At 39.3% G+C, this 15423-nt stretch overlaps 1 protein-coding gene across 5 annotated transcripts in view; it reads left to right on the forward strand.

Moving 5' to 3' along the window:
* Positions 1–15423, forward strand: part of supt3h (SPT3 homolog, SAGA and STAGA complex component) — a 67826-nt gene that overhangs the window by 3180 nt on the left and 49223 nt on the right. For all 5 annotated transcript variants that reach the window (XM_027002447.2, XM_027002448.2, XM_027002449.2 and 2 more), the window contains one exon: positions 1887–1990. In XM_027002447.2, the coding sequence (XP_026858248.2) occupies positions 1887–1990 (104 nt within the window). The remainder of the gene's footprint in view (positions 1–1886; positions 1991–15423) is intronic.

Here is a 15423-nt window from a genome sequence, read left to right on the forward strand (position 1 = left end):
CTGAATTCATTTTGCCTAGTATGGTGACCATCTGCCTTCATAAGTCAGTGCAAAGGCTGAAGCTTTCATCCAACAGAGGGGGCGAAAACAGAAGGATGTGAAATGCTGTGCCCGGGTATATTTATTGGGGAAAAGAGTCCTGTCTGCACTTCTGCTCTGGGGACACTTTAAACGGTTTAGCTTTATGTATGCTATTGTAAACTAGTATTTTTATGTTTGCTGTGTTGTTTGTAGTCTACTTTGATGTGTGATAGATATGGATGGCATCAAATTGGACTGAGAGTAGTCAGGAACAATAAGGGAAGCTATGCTGTCATTATCAGGGCTTTGTTCCCTATCTGTTTTCAGTACACCTGCATGATTTGACAGTCTGATGACTGGACTTACCATAGGAAGACAGTGGTTTTGAATTCAGTCAAGCCACCAGCTGATGCATCAGGTGATTTTGTTCAAATAAATTTTTTGAGCCATTGAAACTCACCTGGCTTTGCTTCCATATGTAAATCTTACCACATTCAACAATCGGGACATTTAAATTTTGCAAGGTCTATTTCCAGGTGAATGTCTGCATCCTGTTAATTTGTTTTCTTAAGCAGGGATTTGTTTGAGAAGGCCTAACTGCAAAATGTCAAGATAGCTGTATGATGAATGTTATCTCCTCTGCAGAACATGTTCTATAAGAAGGTCTGCCTCCCTTAATTATGTTTATAATGAACAAGTAATAGAGATCATTCAGTGTGTTTTGTTTTGTTTTGTTTTTTTTGTTTTTTTTAATGCAAGCGTAAAAGAAATCTTTTCGACCTCTTTGGTAATTGGGTTCTCAGTACAGAATTATCAAGATAGGCAAGCATTGTCTGTATACACCATTATGTCATGTAAGGAACCGATGCCAGTGTCAATTCAGGTTAATATTGATGTAAGACACTTAGTACTGTCAGTATTTATAATTAATAAAATCAACACTCACTGTAGTGTTATTAATGTCTTGTGCAATTTTGTGAACCAAGCTACTTCATAATCTTACAGCCTTATTAGTGTGTTGGATGGCCATGAATAGTATTGGAAAACATGTCTCTCCTCCTCAGGTTTTGCACTTTCTGGCCATAAAACAGAAAAGTTTAAATTGGTTGTAATATCAGTAAAACTGGGAATTTTTTGTACTTTGATTTGGTATTGACAGTTAAAAAAAAAGATACAGATAAAAAGTGAAACCAGATGTTAAAGTCAAAGCTTTCTTTGCTATTTTTAAAATGTTTCTCACAAGGGAATTTGGCACAATTCAGTGGTGACTGTGCACAAAATGGGAGTGATTTATGGAAATATACCAGTGTATATATATTTTCTGTTGGAATGAGGATAATGGAAATTACAGTATTTTGTCCCAAGTACCATCTGACCCTTGCTGAAGTGGTTTGTGTAAATAGCCTGTTTGGTGAGCACCAAAACCCAGTTTAATCACATCTGAATGGATGTTGCTTTGAACCATTCATATATCAAGAATTATTTCCTAATTTCTGATGACTTGCCCTTGCTATAAGAATTTGCCAGGTTTTCCATTATAAGGATTCAGTGTTTCACATTTAAAAGTAAATATTGCATATTACAGAAAGTATTACATACCCATAGTTCAGACTAAACTGTGCTACATGCTGTATTCTTTTTGACATCTGCTGACTTATGTATCGTTCCGGGGTGTCTTTTGTCATGACTCAAGTTCAGTCTTATGTGGTGTGTTCCCCCTCCCCCCCCCTGTCAGTTGATGCATCAGGAACCGTTTTCTTTGTGAAGTGGCTTTATAATTACACTGGCTTTGATGGAACACACGGCAAAATGAGCAGTGCATGAAAGCCCTGTGTTCTCTCGTTCTGTGTGTGTGTGTAAAACAGATGAGCAACAGCGCTGCAAGCCCCATGGTAGCCAGCAGCACCTCTGTGGTTGGAAAAGGGTCTGCAAAGACAACAAGCTTCATCCCAGAGCTCCAGAGCATGATGTAAGTAGATAAAGCCCCATCTACAATTCTTCAAATTAATATTAGCCTTATCCACTACACTATATAAACATTCATCTTATCCATCACTCCATTTTAATGCTTATCCTTTTTACCACTCCTCATTAATCTATCACTCTACATTATTCACCATATCTACCACATCTTTGCATTTATATACTTCAGCTTTACTACACTCTACAGTGATATACAACTTGTCTACAATGCTCTGCATTATTATTCATCATATCTATAATTCTCTACATTAATAATCACCATATGTACAGCTTCACAATTAGATTCACTGTGTCTGCCACTTTCCATAGTAATATCCACATTTTTGTTAAGGATCCTTTCAGTTTACCCTTTACCCTAAATTTTATAACTGAACTAGCCTGACAGGGGCACCAACATAAATGTTTCAGTAGACCCCACCCCTTACACACACATACATACCTGTCTAACACCATTTTATTAAAGAATATGCTAATGTCACTAGTCATCATGATTACAAAATCAAAACTGGTGATCGTTTTGCACATGAAGGTAGACCCTAGCTACATCAGAGGTGAGAGTCTCATACAGTTCTCAAAACCACTCTTGGATACAACTCCCTGCAACATCAAGCAGCAATTAGCCTTAGCTCAGATATTTTGCTCATTACCAGTGAAAGAAATAATGTGTACACTAACAACAGACCTTGTGAAGACTGTACAAATACTGAGAGCCATCAATTATCAGCTCATTTGGCCAATATAAACTGTACTTATTTACTGGAGCTCAACATTGGAGTAGTTAAGTGGCTGTGGGCCTGCATAGCTTGTGCACATGAGTGTTTGGCCAAAAAAGCCAAATAACTGTCACTGAACCTTGAGTGTGTAATACGATGCCACTCTCCAGATCGGTCTGCTGGGTTAACCCAAGAAATGAAGCAGTTCAGTGGCCTTTCCTCTACACAGTGTTTGTGGTTTGGGAAACCAGAGTGTAATAAATTCTGCAGTGTTGACCGTGAACCCCACCTGAGGACACCTTGATCAACTGCAGATATGCACAGTACATACACCTGGAGGAACAGCAGAAATATCCAGGGCACACAATCCTGTCCTCCTGTTAAATACTTTTTACTTATAGCTCACTGGAAAGCTTCCTGTGTTAACAATTATGAATTTATTTTTGGACTGCCTGAATCTCTATGAAAATTAGGCTATGTCACACTTCATCAAATAAGAACATGAGCCAGCATACCACAGTGGCAGTACACTATAGAGGTACAATATTTAATAATCATCATGCAGTAAGGTCTTTATGAATTAGTTGGAAGCATTAGAATGTAAATATAAGCAGAAGCCATGTGTCTGTTTTAAGACTTTAAAACACTGTCACCAGACTGGTGATCAAAATGGGCCGAAGGTGGTGGTGTGTCGTAGCTCAGGCACCTACACATGGGAGGGTTAGTTGCATTATTAGCTACAGCAACAAACATACTGTGTCTAATCTTATGTGTAGCTTCTTTAATCAGCTGTTTCTAGTCTTGCACAGAGAGCCACTACACGGACATAATGCTTGTGATCTCACACTGCATCACAGTGTGCGCAAATGCGTTTTATATTATCCCTTCAAACTCTCCTTTGTTGAAAAGTTCATAAACATATGACTCCATGAAGAACCCCAGTTTACAGGCCTATATTTTGCAAGACATTTAATTACAGGCTGCAGTGGATGAGCACTTTTGAGGGAGTGTAACAGGGATTGGTTGAAAGACATTTCTTTTCATTCCTGGCAAGCTTTGTGTTACGTTGAATGATGATCTGGAAAAATGATCTTCTGTCTCACGCAGCGCTCTTAACGATGTCATACAATGGCACAACCCCTGTTTGCAGAACATTCTTTCCTGCAGTTATCTTTTCTTTGTCCTAGCAAGGGCTAATAACTCTGTACTGGAATGTCTTCCATTAGGAAAAAAGTCGCCAGTACATACAGAATGATGCTAGGAAAAGCGCGTGTTCCTGATGTTGACGTCGGCGTACCGTAAACCAGGCATGTTGGAGTGCGTGCCTCTGACGCCGTTTACCCAGGGCATGGTAACCGTCTGAGGCGGTGAGGGAGGAAAATGTAAAGCCGGTTTGCTCTGGCTCCAGCTGCCATGACTGTCTGCCGCCTGCTGCTTTCATGGAGGTCCCTAATTGAGATCACTTGTACTTATAAATGGCAGGAAGTTCTGTGGTTCATGCGAGAAGAAATTGAACTGTAGTATGCCTCTTAAAAAAGAAAAAAGCAAAACAAAACAGAGGCTACTGTCCCAGTGATCTAATTGAGTATCAAGGAACTTTCATTTTATGGTATTCCATGGTATCAGGTGTTCAGATAGGTACTGTGGCAGAAAGACACCACTGGATTGTCCTGAGGGAGCCTTTTGCCTTAGATAAATGTTATGGCAGGTCAAAAATGTACAAATCCAGCTCTGTTCTCTGCATCTCCAGGCATGCTAAGGTGATCGCTGGAACACACTTTTTTAAAAATGGTAGTAACAGTATGGAGCGTATGGATAAAAGCTAAACTGTGGTTGAGTGGGTGTGGGCTAAATTACACATTTCCCTGGAATGTTTTGGTAATGCACCACTGTTTGCTTTCAATAACAACAGTAATAAAAACAATAGCATTAACAGTTGGTTAAGTGCTGAGGCATGCTTCTAATTTGACAGTTGAAGACACGGGAGTTCAGAGCACAGTTTGGCTTTCTCAGGATCCGTGCCAGCGATCGTTTCTGTCGTCCATGCCTGGTCGACCGGGCTCTGCTGCTGGACAGCTCTGACTGTTCTCACTGCTGCGACCTTGGAGAAGAGGTCAGGGCAGCAGGACACTTTAGCACCTCGCAGGTTGGCGCTGAACACTCCCACCACTAGACCCTTTATTTACCTTTTATTTGATTAAACCTTGTCTGTCAGTGTGCTCTGTATTGCCGTAACATTTATTCCATTATATACCAGTTCGCTTTTAAAAGTGCTTGCATAGAAAGACATAGAAAGAGTCCAGTTTCAGAAGTAACGACACTGAATTCTAAGAGACCTCCCAATGCCATGTTTCTAGGCTGGCAACCATGCTTTTGTGCCAGGGCAGGATCTGATCCACGTTTGAGCCACAGCAGAGGAATGGGGAAGCAGCTCTCTGGTCATGTGGACCAAAGTTCCTTTAACTATTGACGACTTGGAGCATATCATTGCCTGTGGCTGCAACCGGATCACTGTGACTTACTGAGAAAGCCTAACATGAGCTCAGCAGGTCATCAGCACCACTGTGCCAGTTGCATGAAAAAGTTCAGATGAGGTGAAACTGCGTTTCTGTAGCTTCAGGGCTCTGTGACTGAACGTATTTCTTCCCATTGATGATTGTAAGAAAAAAACACAACAGTCCTTAATTATACCATTATTTAACTGAAAATGCTTGAAATAATTGATCTTTAACTCGTATACTTTTGTGCAACAGTCAAACTTGGAACAAATATTTATTTTGTTCTATTTATTTGTGGCATGGTGTTAATATGATGGTATTTGTATGCCCACGCCAAACCCACAGCAACATTTTTGTGGGCTTGAGACTGTCTAGCATTTCGTTATATTTGCTATTGGGAGCTTGTATCTGAAATGCTTAAAACTAGATAATGCTACTAGAATGCTTGCATAAACATTTTAGTAATTGAGTAATATGTGAGAATTAGGTGATGAAATGTTAGCATGGTATTATAGTAGTACTTTAGCATTTACTAAAACCATTAATTTGCAATGTTTAGTCAATAAATCAGTTAGTTTATAACTTATGTAATAAGGATGTTATGGTTTTATAAGGGCACAAGTGAAATTGGATGTTTTGGTCATTTATCTGTCGTGTTTACATAGAACAGTCAGCTACCTGAACTATGATTATTTTTTTCTTCCATATTTGTGTTTTTCTGTTAATGGAGTACAAAAGTGTTTTTGCTTCTATATCTGTGATTAGTTGTGGTGAACAGTGGTGAGGCCAACTGTCACTACAGCCAGGGGCTGTTTAGAAAACCTGCCTGTCAAATGAGGTCAGAGCAGGGCTCCTCCCCTACTGCACGTTTGTGTTTTACTATGTCGTACTCTAATTACTTAGTCTTTTTTTTTTCTTTTGTGATATCACTTGAAAATGTGTTCACACATCAGCATATTGCTTCCTTCATTTGTGACAATATAAACACTTATAGGCATCTTTAGTGCTGTCATATAAGCACCTATGAACTGTAGAACATTCATAGAGATTGTGGAATTACAGGCGTGGAGCATAACTTTTGAACTAATAGTGTCTTTCAAATTATTCACATGGCTTTCTTATTGCTTAGCAAGTTTCTTAGTGTACATGAATTAAAATCCAGTGAATCCAGTCAGCCTTGTTCTTAATTTTAGTATCTTGGTTAAATGCACTGAGTCTTTCTCAAGGCTAGATTAATATGCTGTGTTCACATTAAGAGAAATCCTTTATTCTTTTTCACTGTTTTTACTGATGCTTAAGCTGCCCCTGCCTGTTTTCCCCCCAATATGTTGATGTGCATTATGACTCATGTATTATGACTCATTTTCATCACATCAATGCACTAAAGTGCTCTACTTTTCCAGAACGTTTAGGTAAGACATAAGACAATTCAGGTGCTCAAAGAACGTTACATTTCAGTGCTTGATATTGATGAGCATAATGTATTTCTCAAGCTGCCCTAACCAGTGCTGTTCCATACCACCACTCCAACCTCCAACTGCATTTGGACTCATTTCTCCTGTGCAGGCTCAAGCATGCGTTGAAGCTGGCCAGTATTGGCTAAATTCAGGACACTCCAGGGCTGCTGCCATTATAAAGCCTTCTGTACTTTCAAGGCCCCTTGAATGTTTTCCTAAACTTGGATGAAGACAGGTCCCAATGGAAGCAAGCAGCAATATGAGTTGGCACACACAGACTCTGGTTAACCAGACTGTAATTTGGGGGACTGAATAGAACCTCTCATCACTATTGAGTATTTGTTTACTGCAGTTTGACTCTAGTGTTTCTAGTGTTGAGATGGTGCAGTGCCAAATACTCCACTTTTAAACTTTTCTGTTCACTAAGATGATCTGAGTACTTTTAGATGTTTATATGGTAGTGCTACTATGCATATGTATGTTTACACACGTGTTTGTCTTTTTTAAAACTGTGTTGTAGATGTTGCTTACCAGTGGCCTATATAATTATATTTTACCTCCAATAATCCCCCAAATGTTACTTATTACCATAACCCCTGATATTCCACAGCATGGCAATAAATATTCAGAACTTGAATTTCCGAATTTGAGTTTTGAAGAGAAAAAAATAAATAAATAAATTATATATATATATATATATATATATATATATATATATATATATATATATATATATATATATATATATTTTACTACTTGATTATGGACTGAGTTTGATTGTGTCCCTCAAATAAAGAATTAGAATAAAGAAATAGAATTTCACATTGATCTATAAGCAAACTAACAAAAACAGCAAAAAATGGCAAAAACAAACAAATAAAATAGGCTGATATTGTATGACTTATTAAAAGAATGAATAAATCCTGAATGCCCTACTTTGAATTCTTATCTAGAGTTTTCCACATTTAATTCCGTCAACTATAAAATGAGAGCCCGATTATCAGAAGATTTAGCATTTATTGGCTGATGTAAAAAAAAAACCAAAAAAACCCAAAAAACCTTCAGTGCCAACCCCCAGGGGATGTAAAAGAATATCTCACATATGTCAAGTTCTACCTGCAGCTCATCAGAAGCATGCGTTCAGGACTTCTTCATTCAAAACATGCTTTCCAGGACAAATTCACTCAAGAATGCAGGGACTGCACTGTCATACAAAGCAGTACATCTGATCTGCTCTCAAAGCAGGATGAAGCAAAAATATAATTTTTGATTTAAAAAAAAAAAAGCTTTAAAGTTTTTATTTTGGCTTCTTTGCTTTGCTTGGTTCAAGTTTAGCATATCAATATTTTAAAATATCCTGATGATCTTACAACAAAAGGTGTAGAGCAAGGAGCATTATGTCTCATCTTTGCAAAACCCTTGCCTTGCCAGTTTTCTTGGTTCTCTTTTCTACCTCTTCTAATTTTGTTTAGTCTGCTTTCGTCTCATCCTAGGAAATCATGTTTATTAATAGGTAACATTGTTAATATTTAGGAGCAGAGAATCAAAAAGTGCTCTGCAGTCTTTGTAAGCAGAATGACAAATTCTGTGCTTAAACTCCGAAATTGTTTTGAAGCTCGAGTTATTTCATATTGTTTTTTTGTCAAAATTACCTCCTCAAGTTGGTCAGACTCAAATGCTACCCCTCATTTTCCTGTGAAAAACAACCATTTGGAGCATTTGCCTTTGGACTCCTAATGCATATTTAAAGCAGAGGAGACGGTGTTAACCGTACACAGAGGGTCTGACTGATGAATTTTACATTACACCTGGCCTTTATACTGTGACAAAAAGGTGGTACTTCTCCGAAGGTCTCAAAGGATTCACAGATATCCCAAAACAACTTTACAAGCAGTTTGTGCTTGCAGTAAACACACGAGACAATGAAATGGGAGCTACGGGGTGGGCCTGGTAACCATAGCAGCGTCCTGCATGCTGTCACTGGGTGAGTCAACAGCCATTCTAATCAGAAAAACAGCATTGTTGACTGCGGACTCTGATGTACAGCTAATACTTAATAGCAGAGCTGGAGCCAGTGTTTTCCTACTCTGAACTCAACCAGAGTCTCACTCATTTTAATTTAATAATAAACTAATTGCTTTGATGTCAGCACAAAGGAAGCCAACAGCAATAAATTAATAAACTTTAAGTAATTTTTTTCAATAGAAGTTTCTTGGTGAGAGGGGGAAAATTTATCACTCCATAAGTGGTACTCCCACAAAAACAGTATAAAGTCATATATTGTAGGTTGCATTTTAAAATTCACAAATCTTAAAAAGGTTTTATAAATTATTTAAGGAGAACATTTTAGATTTTATATAATTTTATTGATATGTAACCATTTTATTATCTATCACAATGGCCTGTAGGTCAACATTGCAGAAACTAAGGTAAAGGTTCTGAGATTTTGCTCTGTTGCCCAACACATTGTGACTTCCAGTGCTTGAAATGATAGAGGAGAATTGGATACTGTAGAAACAGACATCGCATGTGCCATAGTTGCGCGGCACTCTCTAAGCAGTAATCCAATTCTTGCAGGTGTGCGCGCCCTGCTCTCTGTGATTGGTTTGCTGGAGCATGGCTGTGGTCAGATTACCATGTGTTGTCCTTCAGTGGTAATGGTTTGGTTTCCACATGGCTGTGGTCAGATGCAGGCAGAGGTGCATGCTTCTCTAACAGTGACTGGCTGTGACGTGGGTGTAACTACATGTAGTGAATGGCCGCTTCATTAGTGCTCTGTCCATGGCCTTCATTAGTGCTCTGTGCTTTACCCTGACTCATGGGCCCCATCACAGTGTTATCAGCTTTCCTTTCTCTCTCCTGACCTTTGACTCTTTTTCCATGTTTCTTTCTTTGACTCTAAATGTGTTGATGCAGAATTCTTTTAGGGACTCACTGTTGTCTGAGCATTTAAGTTGTGAGAATATTGAACACTTTAAAAATAAATAAATAAATATCTCAGACACAGATCATCAAAATTCAGGGATTTAATCTCCAGCAAAAACAACTTTTAAGTATGTTTTGCTCATGCGGGCTCTGGCACTTCTGTATTTTTAAGACCAGCAGTATACCGGGGAATCGGACAGTTTGAATTTTAGTTCTTTTCTTATTGTGCAGTTATTGAAGATGTACTTTTTTTTTTTTTTTTTTAAAGGAAATAAAGCTTCACAAGGGTCCATGTGAAAACACTGGATTTCCTCTGTGGAGCATTATGGAACTATAGTTGGAAGCGGAAACCGAGGAGCGGAGATAGTGGCACTGCCGCCCGTCTGCCTCTCCCACTGCCCGTCTGCCTTGGGCCTTGCCTTTTTACGTTCTGTTTTTCCTCATGGCCCTTGTGTGTATCATATTATAAATGTTTTAAAGTAATCCCCTAGTCAAAGAAATTTCTGCATTCCAGCTGAGGTTAAACCAATAGAAGGCGCCGGGTTTGGCTGTGGCTGGTGCTGAGCAGAACAGGTAGCGCCTTGTGAAGTGTGGACCCTCTGTAGTGTCAGACTCACTTCATTATAGTAGAGTCCAAACAACCATCTGGAGTCCATGTCCACTTATCTGAACATTAAATATTTTCCTCTCTGAACTGAAGCCTGCACACACTGAATTTGCCTGTTAAATTAAGCAGTACCAGGGTACTTTTTATAACATATGGAAGGATTATTTTGTTTAAGTAGTATGTGTTTCTTTAGCTGTATCCTTCCTCCCGTTCCAAATAGTCCCACCAAAAGAAATATAAGATGAGGTAAGTGACTTGAGTATGTAAAATCTAAAAGTCTTTCTCTATGCATGATTGACTATTTCTGAGTAAAGATATTGTAACTAAAGATCTGATATAAAATCTCATATATATACACACACGATTTTTTTTTAATGTGTCATATGCATTATGTCATTTATGTATCATGATTTGTGCCGATATCTTTACTCTAAGAGCAGGAGAAAATAATGTGCAGGAAAAGAACCTTCTGAGTGAGAAGTGTTTGGGGAATAAAGAACCTTTTTCAGTAGAATGTGTTGTGGCTTGGTTACTGTAGTGCTATGATGTGAGTGCTGCTTCTCCTGTCCGTAATGCAGATGTCTGCACATGTCTGCGCTATGCCACATAGCACAGGGAGTGGCAAGTTAATGGAAGAATTTGTTTGAGTTGATTTTAGTTCTGTAAGCTTCCTAGGAGATGCCCCTCCATCACGCATGGGCTTTAACTGTTCTGAGAGCTACAGCTCTCCATGTGCATTCCCAATATTCCTTAGTTCTTTGCGGTCCTGCCTTCATTGCACAGCAATGTACTAGAGGATTGGGAAGACTGGCTCCTGTTTAGAGATGGTTTGTGGCCACACTGATGGTTTGTTGACCGGGTTTCTATGTTACAAAAGTTGAGTTTCTTTGTGTTATGAGACTATTTATTGTTTCCCATTTTAATGTTGTGTTTGGCAGAGTCCTACTCTATGGTTAAGTGTTTGATTATTTTCTCAGAAGCCCTCTCCAAGTTTGTAAGGGACATCAATGCCTCTCTTTGTCAACTCGAGGAACACATTGGATATACTCTGTGGGGCATGATTTCCAAGGAAGAAATGTTTATCATTCGTAACATTATGAATGAAGTGTGTGTGTCCATCCTTTTCACTGTCTGTTTATTATTAGCTTGTTGTTGATATTATGCTGACAAATTTAAAGTTTATGGACTGAGGTGTGTATTGATGTGCGCGTATATTCACATAAGTTAGTCAGGGGATTTATTTTTAGATTAAGACCCATATGGCATGTTGTCTTATTACCATAGTGTAAATGACATTTATTACCAATTTAAATAGTATCTCTGGTTTTGTCTGGCCTTTGAAAGGCAGTGATCATAATGCGTTGATGCCCATTGTCTATGTTTCTGATGCAATTATTCATAGTTCTGTCTTTCGGACTTGTAGACTTAACTTTGAAGTCATCTGACTGTATCAAAAAAGAAAAAAAAAAAAGCCTTATGCAACAGTGTCCATATCAAGTTACGTTCCAGTCCTTTGAACAGTTCAGTCATTTTTCTTCAAGCCTTTCTATTTACCATGTGGTTTGCAAACCTTCTAATTATGTTTTCTTTTTTTGAGAGTACACACACAAACTTTCACTGCAGATTGCGCAGTTATCTTTGGAATTGATTGACAAAGTGCAGATGTTTGTGGATGATTACAGGTTTTTGTGACACAAGATCATGTGTGCTCTTTATTAGGAATAAATATGGAGCAGAATCATGATATTTGGCACCCTTCACCACACATGGTGGATTTATTTCAAGAACTCAGCTGCCATTTATAATATGCACATTGTAAAAACGGCTCTGGGCCATTGACCCACTTCATGTGAGAACTAAGACCAAAGCCATATGATTTACATCTCTGTCCTCACCATCCCAAAAGAACGTTTACTGATGCCCAGGTAAGGATAGTAAGTGTGCACACAGCATCAGACACATATGATTGAGGTTTAGGCAAAACATCAGTGAGCAAATATAACATACTTATAGATAATAGTGTGTTAAGGAACCCTAATTAGTTCCTGGACATTGCATCATACTGGTAGTCAACCGAAACTTGGCTGATGCCTGCCACCACTAAAATATTTGTGTGAGCGTAAATAGGTGAAAGAAGCCTAGGCGCTAGAAAAGGGAGCTGAGATTTATGGAGGGGCCTTAAACATTACATTTCATTAACATTTAGCTTTGTTGTTAATTAGATGTGTTTCACTGGGCTGTGCAGAGCCCACTGTCCCTAGCTTGGTCGCTGTCCATCCATTAACAGTGTTTTTCCAGTGCAAAGGAGAGTTGTGCTAACCAATTAGCAGAATGAACCCGCATCGCTCAGACCACAGGACCCACCACATTTAGCCAAATGAGAAGCACATGGAGCTGTGAGTTGTAGAACATGCTTCAAATGGATTAGTGATGGCGGGAGAAAAGTACTCGCTCAGAGAGGTCTCTGGGAAAGCCAAAAGATGAGCCTTAGCTCCGTCACACTTGTGGAATTACGCTTTTTCAGGTGAGACTTTTCTGCTCCCTCCTGGTGTCTGCTCTCGGTAGTTCATATCAAATTAAGATGGGACATGTTGAAACATGTTTCAGATATTGCCATTGATTTTAGAAGTGTTTATTTACACATTTATTCTTTTTCTGCTCATTATATCAACAGTATATGAGCTCTAGGTATTTTTAAATGTCCTTCAGCAATCAGGCAGCTTTAAGAATGGAAATTGTTTTCGTATCTTAAAGATTGTCAACCTGTTCCTGGTTTCTCAACCAGCCTGAGCACATGCTCAGAGAATTTTGGGAGCCTTAGGATTTCTGTGCTCTGTTGCTCCCCTCGTGTACTAGTGACACAATCGTTAACACCTTGATGTACATAGAGTGATGACAGAAGCACGTAAGCCTTTCTGGCTGGGCCAGGCTCTGCAGCCAGGCTGAATATTTGTGCTCGAGAGGTCTGTAATTTAGCAAGCATGAAAAGGCTTATGATGAAAGTACTGTAAGTATTATTTTTCATGATCGTTTTTCTAAAAACCATTTTCATATAAAACACTTTGCTTGTGCAGCTGATGAATTGCTGTCCAAAACCTGTGTCCTGTTTCTGTGGAAACCTTGTGGACTACTACACTGTTTTTTATGGTTTTTTTAATATATATATATATATATATATATATAATTTTACATTTTTTGTGTGTGTGTATACATACATTTTATTTATTTACTTATTTATGTATAATGACATTGCTTATTAAAATGTTTACTTGGCTGAGGTATTCAAAATAAGCTTTGCATATATTTTGATTTTGCTTGGGGCTTTTTATCTGTTTCACCATCAACTTCACTTATATGGCTATTCTTTCAGTTTAAGGTCTGGCCTAGACATCTTAAAAAGTAGTCTGCAAACATATTACAGAATTACATAGAATATCATCTTTTAATAAAGAGCTTTCTTCAAGTAAAATTTGCATGTCCTACGTCCCCCTTCCTGCTCATGTTTTAAGAAGCAGAAATCAAACTAAGCTGAGAAAAAAGATTTCAAAAATAGCTAAGCTTTCGTGCCTTTAGCTTTCTCCACTAATCCTTTCCCTGTAAACTGCTTTTAAATGCACATAACACATGCTGCTTCCATAGTCAATTTTTGACTGAATTTTTCCACATCTTGTTTTAATGTTGGTCTGTAAATCGAACCGGAGTAAATGTTTATACATTCAAAACTTTTTTTTTTTTTCTCCTCATCATTCCACAAATATAGTCTTAAGTTATACAAACATGTCAGCTCCTTAGCATGTTTACAGATGTAAACACTGCAACTATTGACATTTCTGAAGTGGGTTTTTCTGCTTTGTGCCGTGCCTCTGATAAGGTCTGTGTGTATGTATGTGTGACTGGTTATTGACCTGGAGCTGGTTCCTTCAACAGAGGCTGCTTCCGAATGGCTCATGCCTGAACCACAGTGCACTCAAATGAAAATAATTTTTCATAGCACTTACCCCAGAAGAAGTTTTGTTGACATGGACTGACCGAGCTGAAAAGACTATTAGATGCCATAGCCACACTTGGTTATCCTCGGATGGATAATTCTCCTTTTGAGGTCGTGGGGGCCCTTGAAGTCCTAAACTGAGAGCGCAAACCATATCAGGGCATATTGAAAAACACAAACCGCCACCCGCAAATATAATTAATGAACTGTGTGTGCACACAATTTGTGTATTGCCACATGTCACAAGCAGGCTAAGAAAGTGTGCAGACACAGATATTGGATGGAGCAGTATCCAGGCATATATGAATGTGGTTAGAGAGTACTTACTGACTCGCTGGGTCTCTGGGGCTGGGGTTGACCCGTGCCGATTAACCATTTACACCCCAGTGGCTCTCTCCTGGCGTCCTAGGGAAAACGCTCGCACCGCACTTGTGGTTCTGTGGTTGTTTGTGAGGGGAATGAAACATTCTCACAATCCAAAAACGTGTATGCTTTAAAACACACTTTTTTTCCCTCCTCACGGGCTGTTACTGGAGAGGCTGGGTCATGTGTTTTGTGACATCAGAGCACAAAAGTGAAGTGGGACAGCCTATCGTCCTCCTTTTCTCTCACACCCCCCCCCCCTTTTTTTTTGTCCTGTCAGCGGCACAGCATTTCCTCCTCACATCCGCAGGCACAGCGCGCCAGCGTGCAGGAGCTGGAGTGCTTGAGTTTTCCATAGAGTACCGACTCCCTGGTGCACAGAGCCCTTGTAGAGGTTTATTCCTCTCTCTTGCGCCACTCTGCCACTGCATTTAACCCTCTTGCCCCCCCCCCCCCCCATTGTTAGTGTTTAAGTGAATGTCGGTATAGCAATGGAACAAAATCCTGAAGTTCCGTGATGATTAACGTTAAATTACATCAGGGCTGCAGTGCTCCTTGGCTCCTGCTTCCTAATTCCAGACGGGCTCCTGCTCTCTGGATTTCTGTTTAAATGGAGGTTTCCGATCCCTTCTTTTGCATGTGTGTGTGTTCCCATCTATGTGTATGTGAAGCAGTCTGTTCTGTGACAGCGGGGACTCCTTCATTCAGCCATGAATCACGGCACCCTCCCACCTGCCCGCCGCTCAGTATTGCGGATTAGCCATGCTGATTCATCAGTCTGCTTCCCGCAGCTGTGAGCCTGGCAAGCGGGCACGAGCTCCGAGCTGACCCAACATTGCTCACATCACGTCTGTGTTAGCAGACAAAG

This window comes from Electrophorus electricus, chromosome 13 (genome assembly GCF_013358815.1).
Source record: "Electrophorus electricus isolate fEleEle1 chromosome 13, fEleEle1.pri, whole genome shotgun sequence".
Taxonomy (NCBI): Eukaryota; Metazoa; Chordata; class Actinopteri; order Gymnotiformes; family Gymnotidae; genus Electrophorus; species Electrophorus electricus.